At 33.0% G+C, this 14,579-nt stretch overlaps 1 protein-coding gene across 2 annotated transcripts; it reads left to right on the forward strand.

Annotated features, from left to right (window-relative positions):
* The first annotated feature begins 7,590 nt into the window (after positions 1–7,590).
* On the forward strand, positions 7,591–11,726 carry LOC105339708 (hepatic lectin). Of its 2 annotated transcripts, XM_011445415.4 has the most exons (7): positions 7,591–7,689; positions 7,840–7,999; positions 8,913–8,975; positions 9,114–9,167; positions 9,565–9,635; positions 9,929–10,004; positions 10,458–11,718. In XM_011445415.4, exons 2-7 carry the CDS (start codon positions 7,879–7,881, stop codon positions 10,676–10,678), a joined length of 606 nt encoding a protein of 201 aa, XP_011443717.3. In that variant the 5' UTR covers positions 7,591–7,689; positions 7,840–7,878; the 3' UTR covers positions 10,679–11,718. The 2 variants fall into 2 exon arrangements, with proteins under 2 accessions (XP_011443717.3, XP_019927563.3); XM_020072004.3 differs by lacking the exon at positions 8,913–8,975 and having other exon boundaries at positions 10,458–11,726.
* Positions 11,727–14,579: the final 2,853 nt, after the last annotated feature.

The following is a 14,579-nucleotide window of genomic DNA, read 5'->3' on the forward strand; positions in this document are numbered from 1 at the left end:
TCAATCTAGTTAGGCGATATGTTGCGTTATGAAACCAAAGTCGTAAAGGTTTACTTCTTTGCGTTCAAGTTAACGAGAAAAAAAAACATCATCGCAAACTGGAACAACACCATATACATCTCTCTGGAGCAAAATATATATCAGATATGCGAATCGATCCCCATCGATCCCATATCTTAAGCCACAACTCCTTAATGTGAGAAGCAAGCGTCACCGGACGACGACAGGCCGTCACCGAATGCCAGGAACCCCTGCTTGCTTTCGATGGATACAGAAAAGACTCAAGCAGGAAATACAACCACAGTGTCCTGCGGATGTCCAATACCCCCATCTCCCAAAAGCGGGGACAAACCCTACCCAAACCGTCCCAAAGAATATCGCACAATATTCCGCCTTTTTTCACAAAAACCATTTCAGTTTTCAACAGGTTCAAGTTAGCTCCCATTCCAGTACAGTTGTGTAGGCCCAAGTTCCAAATAAATTAAGAATAAAATCATGAAAAGGTCAGTTTATTGACTTATCCATTCTCTTTAAATCTGCTACATAAAGATCTACGTTTTAAAGGGTGCATGGAACCTAAAACTAGGTCCAATACCTGGTATTAACATGACAAATAGGGTCATCTTTGTAAAACTTTTAAACCTGGCACCTTCCGGGAGGGGGGGGGGTCATTGCAGAATACTTCTTAATGCATGTGTTTGCGACACAGGTCACAGATTAACCACAATCCACAATCATCACATTGCCACCACGCAAGATCCAGCCTTCAATAGCACATACGTCGTAAGCAGGCACACATGCAAAAGTAGTCTTGTTTTATACCTACAATTCAGGTTAATCTTGTCCTTTCTTACCCAGATTCAAGTTCAGCCACACATGGAACCGGTAAAAAGGAAAGCACCCTTAAATTAAGTGCTCTACATAGACACTAAATTTAGTCACTGAAACGGATAACACTTAGCAGTACTTCTTTGGAACATTGTTTGGAGGGTTACATGTACAACCATGCAAAGAGTTTACTCCATTGCTTTGCGTTTAGCTTCCGATTTCAATATCAAGGCCAGCGAAGGGAAATGTGGAGCAATTATATAGCTGAGCCAAAAATCAACAAGACAGTTATAATACAACGGCTAGCGAATCCTTTTATTAATCCACCTTGTGTTAGTCCGCAAATTTCTCAATTAGTTTTATACAATTATTAAGATGAGTTGATCGAGTGAATTATTGCAACTATGGCAGATAGGCGGTCTCCTACTTCTTGGTTAATTTTCCATCTGGAGCTAATTGACTTAACTTTTTAACGATTTAACCTCTATTTTCTTAACCAAACGGCACACTGCACATTGTACAGAAAACTTGAATTTTGACCCAACATCATGTTGGTTTGTTCTTCTATGCCACCCAGACGATATGGCAATATTAAACAGTTGTTGACTGGGGTCGAGGGCAACAGCTGATCTGTTGGACCGCCTCGCAAACTGTTGCCCAAGGCCGAAGGCCGCGGGCAACAGTTTGCGAGCCGGTCCGACAGATCAACTGTTGACCGAGACACAGTCAACAACTGTTTTGTTATACCCCTTCTAACCAATAACATGTTTTCGCGGAATGTGACGTCACCGGTCAACAGTCTTTTTTAACAGTCGATTTTAACAGTTCCAATCTAACAGTTCCAGTCCAACAGTCAAAATGCTAGACTTTTTTCGTATAAAGTTATATAGTACATGTAACTGTTTTACAGGGGTATAACAATCACCATTAATAGATAGGCCAAAGTCAACAGTATAAGCGTTAGAATAAACAGAATTATAAAAAGTACATGGGAATTTCGGGAGACATTTTTTAATGTCTTTGGTGAAACTGGGAACTTCACAGGGGTACATGTAGCTGATCACTTATCCTCCTGCAAAACCTGGTGTCTCCTCAAACTAGCTACTAAAGCCTGAAACGATTTTTATATACACTTAATTTAGCCAAAGAATTATACATGTACAATGTAATGTTAATTTGGTGGCGCACACCTAGGTCGATGTTGTGGCCACATCCACCTCCTAACAAGGGCAGAGGATGTTATAAGCTGGTTCGTGTTACCTTGGCATTAATAGTGCTGTCTGCATGCATATTAGTCCCGGTCCTTTTTCCATTTCAGGAAGTCCTCTGTAGACGGACCAGAAGAGCAGGCATCACCTGCCGCAGTAGGCTTTGAGTCGTTCAGTCTTTATGTTCATACAAGGCTTTCAGTGAGTCTCCTTCATTATTTAGTTAAATTGGATCACATATTTCTTCCCCAGTCTCCCTCAAAATTTATTATATATTATGCAACATACCATTCTAGTTCTTGTGGTTGTATTGTTATGTCTGCTCAGTGATTAAGATGCAGGTTTAGGTTTTTTTATCATTTCTACCAGTCATAAATATATTGGGTCTTCTTTATCAGTATGTGTGAAGGTCACCTATCTACTTAAATGATATTTTACTAATATGCTCTCAATTTAATTAGGAAAAATCTATAATTAATTACAAAATTCTCCAGAACCAGCATTACAGATTGGCTTTTAATTCTAGAATTCTGTAAAGTAATAAATGTTGAAATCCACAACATCATTTTTTTTATTTATTTATTTTTTTTTTTGGCAAAGTATGTTCTCTGTTGTTCACACAATTAAATTTAGATGGAGTTCTTTATTCTTACTCCTTTTTTTCTTTTTGTCTTGAGCTATAGTACTACACTACACTACAATGTGCCTACTTAAAGAATTGTGTGGTGTTAAACATTGCTCATACAGTCATTACCTATTTGTTTTTGTTTTTTTTTTGTTTTTTTGTTTTTTTGCATCTTATTCATCTGGTTGTTTGTCATAAAGATGCAGTTTATAAAAAATTGGAAAAACGATGAAGATATTGTCATCTAAATGTGTACCCTATTTATGTATTATGCAATAACTTCTGGAATAATTTAAAGCAGAGTAAATGCATTATTAAAAACGGTTATGACCTTGGAATTGGATGTTAAAAAGCATATTGTTGAACTGCAAAATAAAAAAAAAAACTATCTGAATCAAAATTGTTAAATCTATCAAGCATTTTCACATTTATAGCTTTCAAGTCGACCAATTTAAATGTTACTTCATGTTACGGTTTTTGAAAGAGGTACAGGGTTACACAACATACACAAACTCATAGATTTTGTGCAGTCAGCTATTGCGGCTTCTACCAAAAAAAAAAAAAAAAAAAAAACCACTTAAACGAAGCGATGCAATTAGGTGTTCAGTATACATAACTAGAAAACAGTAACCATGAAGCAAAATGTCGCGAATGAATTTAATCAAAATATAGGATACAAATTGTTTCTAGTCTCAAACGACTTGTGTTTAAATATACATGATAATATATTATTTGCATGACAAACGTTTTGTTTCAGTCCTATAAATGTATTTATATAATGATTGTATAAATTTATTAATAGCGAGCACAGCGAGGCGGCGCCAAGCGCCGCTCGCGTAGCGAGCTCCATAGACAACGTGTACGAACGGAGAAAATTCGAGTTGAAATCTGCACATTGTTCAAAGAAAATTTTGTGGACCCGCGTGAAAACGTTCTACTATCCCAGTGATCCTTTGCGGTGCATAGCAACATGGTGGAATAGGAAGCGTTTCAAAGGAAAATTCATCATTTTCATTTAACAATAAAAAATCCATCTAAAAACATTAAAGTAAATAACACATAAGCCTGCGTAAAAAAAAAAAAAACTGTACCTATCTGAACATTTGCTGACATATGACGTCATTTCCTTTCCCGAATTTGTCCGACAATTTACGATACCTGTCGAGCGCAAAAGAAAGTTAACTATGACGTCACAAAGATCTCGCGTTTTAATTTCCCGCGATACATTTAGAGCCGGATCAAGCATCTGTACTGGATGTAACATGTAGGAAGTACTCAGTATCAGTGTTAACGGTGACTCTTTGGCTGATTAGTTTTGTTTAGATGATTATTTTTTTTTGCTTAGTAAAATTAAAACACATGCAAGTTCCATGCTAAATTTATTGTCATATTTATCCAACATATATGCATACGTTAGGTAGGTGACAAAAAATTATTAAAAAAGAAAAGTTTAATCATTATTAGATCTTTGTGCAGCCACGTCATTTTGTAATGAATAGATAAAAGAAAAGAATTAAACTGTAAAATATCTACATGTATTTGTTATATAGTTGCATATGTGCGCAGTACAGTTAAGGCGGTCAATAAAAATATGGGCAAATTTTTGTGATGAAAACACGTATACTTTAGTTAAACTGGCATGTCATTTTTAAAACCAATAACAGTCACTTAAATGCAATATATTTCTAAAATATATGTATAACAGTACAATATTTTATGTTCATAGTGGTCATCTGATATGGCAGTCGCATGGTACAAGCAGATGTATTTGTGGTTTTGAGGTCATTTCAAAAATTCAATATTGCAAGGGCATAATCATGTCAAAATTCACAACTGAATTATGAAATAACTTGATGTTATATCGTAGATTATGAAAAACGGTGCGAACTTTTTAAGATAAGAATATTTGTTAGTAGAAACCGTAATTTATAATGAATATGTTGAATAATTTTGAAGGTCACAGGGTTAATTTCATTAAAAAATAATTAATTTGTAAGATTTTACAAGGGTCGTAGAAGTTTTTAAGTTACATAGCATATTTCAAATTCACATGTAATGCCCTTGCAATTAAGTGATTTATTTAGGTACTCAGATTTTAGATATACGATATTTTATACAAAACCGAGGTGGCTTCTTTATACGATGCATACTTTTAACAAAATGAAAATAAGACTATATAGGTAGCATTCCACTAATAATAATTTTAAACAAAATATTCATTTATACTTTTCCGTTAATGTATGACATTTTTTTTTCTTCGCTATAAAACTGCACGATAGCCTTCAATGATTTAACTTAATGCGTCATTTTGAAGCATATGACGTCATATTTTGTAGTACAGCGAGAACGACATCTCGCTTATTTTTCAGTGTGTACGATATAACGGACATCAAAATTGTAAGTAATAGCATTTGTTGATTTTAATTAAAAGATTAGTATAAGTTAATTTTACTAATAAATAGATTAATAAGTACTTTCGAGGTTTGTAATATACTGTGATGTCATAATGCACATTTCCCGTACTTTTTGTCTGAACGGAGTTTATTGACAGCCTTAACTGTGCTGCGTGGTCAAACCTTTCAATAATATTGGATATCACACACTAAAAAGGGCACATGTCTACAACGCTTATATAGCGTATAAAAATTGAAAAAATTAAAAACAAAATTGATGTCACAGAGGAAAATAGTTAAAACACAGATAACACAGACACACAATTTATTGTTTACTGATTTTAATGATCATTATTAAAAGTAAAGCAATGATAAAACATAATTGTATTTACTTTAAAAAAAATCAAACGGCTTTGTGTTTATCTAAATATTCAAATAATTCTGCTTACCATTTTATTAATGCTCAGTGGTAGTTTGATTAAGTAAATAAGCCTAGGAAGGGACCATCGGAATAAAAGTTTAATAACTTTGGGTTCCTTGCGGCGGTAAAAGTTTTCAAACAAAGCCCAAGTTTTTTGGTTAGGGCAAGTCCATAGGTTGCATTTAACAATGATGACAGATGTGTGGTTCCTTCTGCGCTCGCCCCAACGGTCACACCGTAAAACATATTATTATGATACATACAGTAAAAAGATATTTCATTCAAAGGACAAATGGGGCCCCAGTTTGCAGTATATGGTTAATATGGGAACTTTACAGAATAAGTTACCCTTGCAGTCTAGATTTCGATGTGGATTGTATATAGAACTTATTTTTTCATTAACCTCCCCTGTAGTAGCAGTCAAATGTTTACGGTAAGAATGTGTCTATCAAAACAGTCGTTAAAAAATAACGTTGTTATTTAACAACGAGTTCTACTGTTTCTTTAAATACGATTTATAATGATCTTCCTGCTTTTGACCTTCCAAGCCTCATAACTGTGTTACATGTTATAGATGTTTATACTTTATTTTTAAAACCACATCCTTTTTAAGCATGTCAAACAGGTTTGTGACATGTAACCATGTAATGATTTCCTTCCGCTTTGTTCTTTCTAAAATCGCAGTTTTAAAAACAACTTGCATCAAAATTACTTTTCTTATTTGCAACACGATTTTTTTTTCTCAATATTCCTGTTAAGCCTTATATATCTAGTTATCTAATTGTATGTAATTGCGGGGGTCGTCTAATTTTATCTTTATATTTATTTTTTTGCTGCGTTATCATGAAAACGAAAAAAAATTACTAAGATGGTTGGATTGTATTTAATTAATTTAAAAGGATATTTTTATATGTTTTAGTGCCTGTGTTGATTAGCAAGCTTTGTAGGAAGAAAAATGCATAATTAGAATTGTCTAAGATGTGCAGCGATTCAATAATATTTTTTCAAGGTTTTTCCTCTTTACCGTTTACTTCATTTTCAAGAATTGCAAGGTGTAATATATTATATATTATTACTAATATTATTGAATATTAAAGCACCCTTATATCGTTGAATCATTAAAAACGCTAGAAATGTAACAATGAATGGATTTAACTTTTAACTCCACTTTCAACCAGCTTATAATAAAGTTCTGTACTAAAACTAAAATGTGTTCCTTATTTTGATTATTAAACGGAAATGATTTAAAGGTACAGCTGACCAGGATAGTGACAATGTTGTGAATAGTGTTGCTATTCGTTTTCAATACATGTTATACATATCGCGCTTAAATCTTGAAACGTTTTCTTTCAAATCATACTTTAAAGGATATTCCTTATCTTTCTTCTTTGAATAATCCAACACTGTTTTGTTTATTTCGTCCACCTTTCCTCAAACAGAAGCATTTTTTTCCCTTAATTAAAAACAAATATCATGCGAATAATTAGAGCTTTACAAAGTTTAATCGAGTAGGTGATTATTCAACGATGAGTTTCGCTGGGATTTCGTTTTTTATTTTATCTCCCATAAACAGGCGCATTTACTTCTCTTTAATTCACTCAAGTTTCGTAACATCCGATATGAATCTGCATATATATATAGGAAGGTGTTGACACTACCGCCGATCGCTCTCAAGACTTGAGAGCTGGGATTTTGTTTTTTAATTTATCTCCAATAAACAGGCGCATTTACTACTCGTTAATTCACTCGAGTTATGTAACATCCGATATGAATCTATATATATATATATATATATATATATATATATATATATATATATATATATATATATATATATATATATATCGCTCTCAAGACTTGAGAGCGATCGGCGGCAGTGTCAACGCCTTCTTAAAGGATGTGAACGAAACTGTTTATAATGTAGCTGCTCTTTTTTTTAATGTTTCTTGAGTAGTTTAGTAGTAGTGCTTGTTTTTTCAGTTTACTGGCTTAGTATCTACACTTTAAACATGCCTAGTGTTGATTCTCTTCCGAGCTTCATATATATATATATATATATATATATATATATATATATATATATATATATATATATATATATATATATATATACACGTGTGTCAAACAAAATACAGTGACATAACGCTTAATCTGTTCTTCCTAAAAGAACGTCTCGGTCATTTTTATCGAAGATCACCACACTTCGTCTCCACGGTATGTGTTTGTTTAGTGTTATGATACCTGAATTTCAGATAATCTTCAAAAATATTGCTGGTGTCTCCAATGACATGGAAATAATTTATAATTAAACTTGCATCAGCCTCGTGAGGAAAAGGAGCACTGAAGCCGTTCATTTCTTTGCAGCTTCGTCAGTTATTGAAAGATTAGATCTGCCCCCCAAAAATGAGTCTTATCATTTTTATGGTTACTCTGATCGCTTATACTGAGGGCCAATCTCTGTACAATGACATTGAGAACGACATATCGTTTTATACCACACAAGCCTGTTATAAAGAATGCTATGGTAAGTCATTAAAAATATATTTTTCTCACTTTTTAATCTGTCGCTTTTTATTTCGTTATAACGTATAATGATTTTTTTCTGATTTTGAATGTACTTAAATGGACGATAATTTAGTTGATTCATTATATTACATTTAATTCCTTCGTTACATCGTATAATGATGATTTTTTTTCCTGATTTTGAATGTACTTAAACGGATGATAATTTAGTTGAATTCATTATATTACATTGAATTCATTAGTTACACCGTATAATGATTTTTTTTTCCTGATTTTGAATGTAATTAAATGGACGATAATTTAGTTGAATCACTATATTACATTGAATTCCTTCGTTACACCGCATAATGATGATTTTTTTCCTGAATTTGAATGTAATTAAACGGATGATAATTTAGTTGAATTCATTTTATTACATTAAATTCATTAGTTACACCGTATGATGATTTTTTTCCTGATTTTGAATATACTTAAACGGATGATAATTTAGTTGAATTCATTACATAACATTGAATTCATTAGTTAACTCGTATAACGATTTTTTTCCTGATTTTGAATGTACTTTAACGGACGATAATTTAGTTGAATTCAATACATTACATTGAATTCATTCGTTACACCGTATAATGATTTTTTCCCTGATTTTGAATGTACTTAAACGCATGATAATTTAGTTGAATTCATTATATTACATTGAATTCATTTGTTACACCGTATAATAATTTTTTCCTGGTTTTGAATGTACTTAAACGGGTGGTTATTTAGTTGAATTCATGCAACAGTTGCTAAGCTTTAAATTATGTCCGTTTATTTAGAGATATAAATGCTGATTATGTGTTTGTACAAAGAGAAGCAAAAATAATGAAATAAAGAAAAAAAGTTCTTTATACAAAATCTGGATTTTCTTTCAACAGATAGAGATGTGCAATTGCAAACACAAGTAACGAATCTAAAAAATCAACTGAATTCGCTTAGAGGTATTTTTGTTCCAATTTTAAAAAGGAGCTCTAAGTGTTCTCATACCCATTTGTAAATTGAGTAATAAGTATAAGGACTGATTTTTTATCTTTGCTAATGACACTTCACAATAAAATAATATTGTTTATATTTTACAGAAAAGGAGGAGATTTTGCAATTTCAGCTTAAATGTGAAAACAAAACAGGAAAATGTGAGTTTTCTACTATTTGTCTTCCAATATTCAAAGATTTTCTTTCTGTTCATTAACCCCAGACGTATATGTTGTTCAAGGGCAAAATCCAAATACGTAATTGACAAATTACCTTGATTAAGTCAACATAGGTTTTAAATCATATGAGATATATTCAACAACGAATTATAAGATAATTTCATTGTTTCAAAGACAGTATTTTTATTTCCGTAAAAGTACACCATGTTCATCGTTGTATTTGATTTCACGAAAGAGTGCATTATGTGTCAATATTAGTACATAAATGCACATGTATACAACTGCATTGAAAAAAAATCTCATTATAAAAGTTATGGAACATGTAAATGCTGTGTTAAAACTAAGTGAAAAACAACGCTTAACATGTATATAATTTTAGATCAAGCAGGAAATGTTACAGATACTCAGTATTGCTTCATTCGTTCATCATTAACATGGGATGATGGGAAGGTATTTCTGCTTACGCGTTTCTTACATCTATTTTCCGGTTCCGGTACTTTTTAAAATTATTCTTAGGCTTTGTTCAGCAAACAAATATTTAATAACAAATAATATAACGAATGCCAACATACAATGCAAATTTTTAGAATTAATACGTTATATATATATTTCATACCACGTCGAACCTTTGAACATACAAAACGCATTAATATTATTTTTTACATTCGATAAAATAAGACAGCGTAGAATATAAAAAAAAATATGAAAATATGTATGCACTTTGTGTTTATTTGCATTTACAGACGAAATGCCAATCATTTAACTCGTATCTTCTTGAGATCAACTCGGAGGCAGAACAAAACTGGTTAATGGAAGAAAGTTAGTCGCTTGATTTTTTTTTATCTCATACTGTTTACGCTTGACCAACATTATGTAAGCTTAAAGTAAAAAAAACAACAAAAAACAAACATTTCTTTTTCCTTTTTTGTGCTGTAAGTTTTTCATTAACAATGGTGAGGCAAGGGATAAAATTATAAATTCTATCAATTTGATTTAACTAAGTAAAGTGACATTATATGTAGCAAAGTATCAAAGGAATATATGCAATCAAATGCATGTGTATTTGTAAAGAATGTGTTATAAAATGAGATTAAATAGACCATTGCATAGACTAGTGCATTTTTGTGCGCCGTAAATTGTAACTTTTCAACATGAACAGAACTGTAGCTCTCAGGTTCAAACCGCAGCGCCTATAAAAATAACTCACCTTTATCAATGAATAGAGGAACCTTAGCTTTGTTGCACATAATTCTATAAATTTAATTCATTTAGTTTCAGAAGACAGGTGGTGGATTGGAGCCAGAGAGGACACAGACAATGAAGTTTGGGTGTGGGATCACTCAGGGGATGAGCTGGTCTTCCAAAACTGGGATACAGTTGGGTCTCAACCAAGCGGTGGCACTGCTGAGGATTGTGCTTTGTCAGATGAGGGCCTTTGGCATGATTATCCGTGCGATTCAAGATATAATATAATTTGTGAGAGGGGCAAATAATATAAGAGATACACTGATTATTATGCCAATGCTTATAAAATGATCAACACAAGTTTTTACTCATTAAACAATGTTGAAAACGCAATTCGCTAGCGGAATAATACATGCAATGCTAAGGTGTACCGAAGAGCTTTTTTTTGGGGGGGGGGGGGGGACAGTGAATCATTGAAAAACAATTATATGATTAAACGTACTTCTATTTCATAAAAATGAAAGCAAAAGTTCTTTTTGTGACATTGTATATAATGATTAATCAATCAGTTTGTCACTCCTGCACGTAGCATACACCGTGACCTTTGCTAATTGGATCAGCGTTGGAATTTACATTATAACTGCATTCAATCCATCCGTAAATAGGGGAAATCATAAATCATGGAGCATGCACTATCTATATTTTGTTGATTATAAAAAAAAGTACTAACTATAGTTGATGACGCATTTATTAGAAAATTGGAGTATGATGTCAGTTTTGATTGTAGGAAAGAAAAAAAAAGTGATATGGCTTAAATAAAATATATTCTATGAATGCAAACTCACTTTATTCCTTTTATACATGTTTAGGCAGTTTCTACAATGAAAAAATACATAACCCGCGTTAGCGCGTTATGTAAATTTTTACTGCAATGATTTCTACCTTCATAACCCGCATGAATCATCAAAGAAAGCATTTTATTGTTTGTATTAAGATCCTTCTTTTAACTAATTATTAAATTGAGCGTAAAAAGTAAAATTCACTAAATTACTATTTACTAACATAAGTACTGTAGCTAAAAGAAACAGCCAAATCGTCTCATGTGAGACTTTAAGTCAGACACCATCATGACATGATTTTTCTCAGGTAGTTTTAGGTCCCGACCAATCGATAAACAGGGCGTATCACTTTCTGTCCTGTCACTTTATTGCCAGTTTCAGCCGCTGTATATGTCGACCAATCGAAAAATGGGGCGTGTAAATTTCAGTCTTGCTCTTTCTATAGAGCTATGAATTACGTATTACTTTCTGTAAGAAATAGGGGAAATACTTGGTAAATGTACAACGTAAACATTATATAAATAGTGCCTATTTGGGAGGGTAACAAATGAAATTGACATTCCGAGGAAACCGTTGTCAACCTCCGCTTCGCGTCGGTTGACATTGGTTTTCGAGGGGTGAAAATTTCAACTGTTATCCTCCCAAACAGGCACTATTCATTTTATTATTTGAATCATCAAAGAAAGCATTTTATTGTTTTCAATAACAACTTAAACTAATTAATAAATTGATTATGAAAAGTAAGTAAAATCCACTAAATTACTGTTTATGTACAAAAGTACGCTAGCTAAAAGAAACAGCAAAATCGTCTCCTGTGAAACTTTGAGTCTGGCATCATCACGATTATTTCGTGCAGTCCGTGATTTTACTATTATTAAACAGGTCGTGGCAATTTCAGTCCTGTCACTTTCAGCTGCTGTAAATTTCGACCATTCGATAAATGGGGCGTGTATATTTCAGTCTGGCTATTTCTATAAAGCTATGAGTTACTAATAACTTTCTGTAAGAAATAGAGGAAACAAGATATCTGTGAGCCAATGCTCACTAGTGATACCCCCGCTCTGATGTGAATATGCAAAATAAGCAAAGTCGACATTTAACAGAAAGCTGGCATCCGATTGGTAGAGAAATATATCCCACAATATGGCATGCCAAAACAAATAGTGTGTTAAAATTTCAAGCATCTGCGATAAATAGCTGCTGAGAAATCTTTGACGAAAATTTGTTTGAAAATGTTGGCTAAAATAAACAAAGTCGTCATTTAACAGGAAGTTGACACCCGATCGGTACAGATATATATCCCACGATATGGCATGCCTATACAAATATTGTGTTAAAATTTCAAGCATCTGCGATAAATAGTTGCTGAGAAATCTTTGACGAAAATTTGTTTGAAAATTTGGTTAAAAAATAAGCAAAGTCGTCATTTAACAGGAAGTTGACGTCTGATTGGTACAAAAATATATCCCACAATATGGCATGCCTAAACAAATAGTGTGTTAAAATTTCAAGCATCTGCAATAAATAGTTGCTGAGAATTCTTTGACGGAAATTTGTTTGAAAATTTTGGCAAAAAATAAACAAAGTCGTCATTTAACAGGAAGTTGACGTCTGATTGGTACAAAAATATATCCCACGATATGGCATGCCTTAAAAAACACTGTGTAAAAATTTCAAGCATCTGCGATAAACAGTTGCTGAGAATTCTTTGACGGTGATTTGTTTGAAAAGTTTTGCTAAAAATAAACAAACTCGTCATTTAACAGGAAGTTGACGTCTGATTGGTATAAAAATATATCCCACAATATGGCATGCCTATACAAATACTGTGAAAAAAATTCAAGCATCTGCAATAAACAGTTGCTGAGAAATCTTTGACGAAAATTTGTTTGAAAATTTTGGCTAAAAAATAAGCAAAGTCGTCATTTAACAGGAAGTTGACGTCTGATTGGTACAAAAATATATCCCACGATATGGCATGCCTTAACAAACACTATGTTAAAATTTCAAGCATCTGCAATAAATAGTTGCTGAGAAATCTTTGACGAAAATTTGTTTGAAAATTTTGGTTAAAAAATAAGCAAAGTCGTCATTTAACACGAAGTTGACGTCCGATTGGTACAAAAATATATCCCACGATATGGCATGCCTTAACAAACACTGTGTTAAAATTTCAAGCATCTGCGATAAATAGTTGCTGAGATAAATGCGACAGAAATTGTTGTTACGGATGGACAGACAGACAGACGGACAGACAGACAACCAAAGGTAAAACAGTATACCCCCTCTCCTTCGGAGCGGGGGTATAATTATACTTGGTAGATGTAATTCGAAATATACTTATATCTTGATATTCTGGTTACAATTAATTGTATTAATGTGAAGCATCAAGTAATTTACACCATCTCTATAATCATTTGTAATTTTGTATATTTCCGGATAAGTCTTGTGTTCCGTACAGATTCCTGTATAACAGAGTTCATTATCATAATCACGTGGACTTTTTATCCACAATATTCGAGTAACAAGTATATTTTCATCGTGTTATTAGTACCCTACCGGTTTTTACCGGAGGGGACTATAGCTTTCCTCTCCGAACGTCAGTCCGTCTCTCTGTCTGTCTGTCTGTCCGTTCGTCTGTCTGTCCCACTTCAGTTTTCCACACTTTTTTTTCTTTATGCGTTTGAGGAATAATATGAAATATGCTGAACAGCTTCAAAATGTCAAACTACAGATCAAGTTTACTCTTTTGTTGCGTCTGGTTGACATATTTTCGAAAAAAATAATTTTTTATATTCCAATTTTTTTATGTTCGGGTTCGATATTCTGCATAACAGTGCATAATTTCACAATTTCCACAAACCGGTAGGGGACGTGTATTGCTTATGCAATACTCTCAGGATGCTTGTTTTGATTAACAAGGCATCAATTTTCTTTGTGAGACTTCAGCAGCTCGGCCAATGCAAGTCGAAGCAAATTTTGCAAATTGGTGAAATTGGACTGACCTATCATGCTATGGCTCTTCTCGCAACCTCCCTTTCATTCAATTTCATGACATAAAACATATTTTATGATTGGTTCCTCCGCTGTGCGAGGATTTAAACAATTTGTTTCAAACAATTTAAACAGCCATGTGAATGGAAACTTGAATTTAAGCTGTGATGAAGTACAGATTAGTTATAGTGGACACGGAAGGTTCTTTGGAGAAGATTTGCCGCTTGGCATAACTAAGGTAAGTAAACAGCACCTGGATGTGGTCATTAGTCAAGCTGTGTCTAATTATTTGTGAAAGCCAGAAAAAAACTGTGCACTTGAGTTTTCAGACGTTTAGCTGAATTTGTTGTTGATTTATGATATGTAGAATCTGTAA

Source organism: Magallana gigas, chromosome 1 (assembly GCF_963853765.1).
Source record: "Magallana gigas chromosome 1, xbMagGiga1.1, whole genome shotgun sequence".
Taxonomy (NCBI): domain Eukaryota; kingdom Metazoa; phylum Mollusca; class Bivalvia; order Ostreida; family Ostreidae; genus Magallana; species Magallana gigas.

Excerpts from the sequence above, each read along its gene's own strand:
- LOC105339708 (XM_011445415.4), top strand. The coding sequence starts at position 7,879 with ATGAGTCTTATCATTTTTATGGTTACTCTGATCGCTTATACTGAGGGC. Across the intron at positions 8,976-9,113 it reads TCAACTGAATTCGCTTAGAG|AAAAGGAGGAGATTTTGCAA; the intron begins GTATTTTTGTTC and ends TATATTTTACAG. Across the intron at positions 9,636-9,928 it reads TAACATGGGATGATGGGAAG|ACGAAATGCCAATCATTTAA; the intron begins GTATTTCTGCTT and ends TTGCATTTACAG.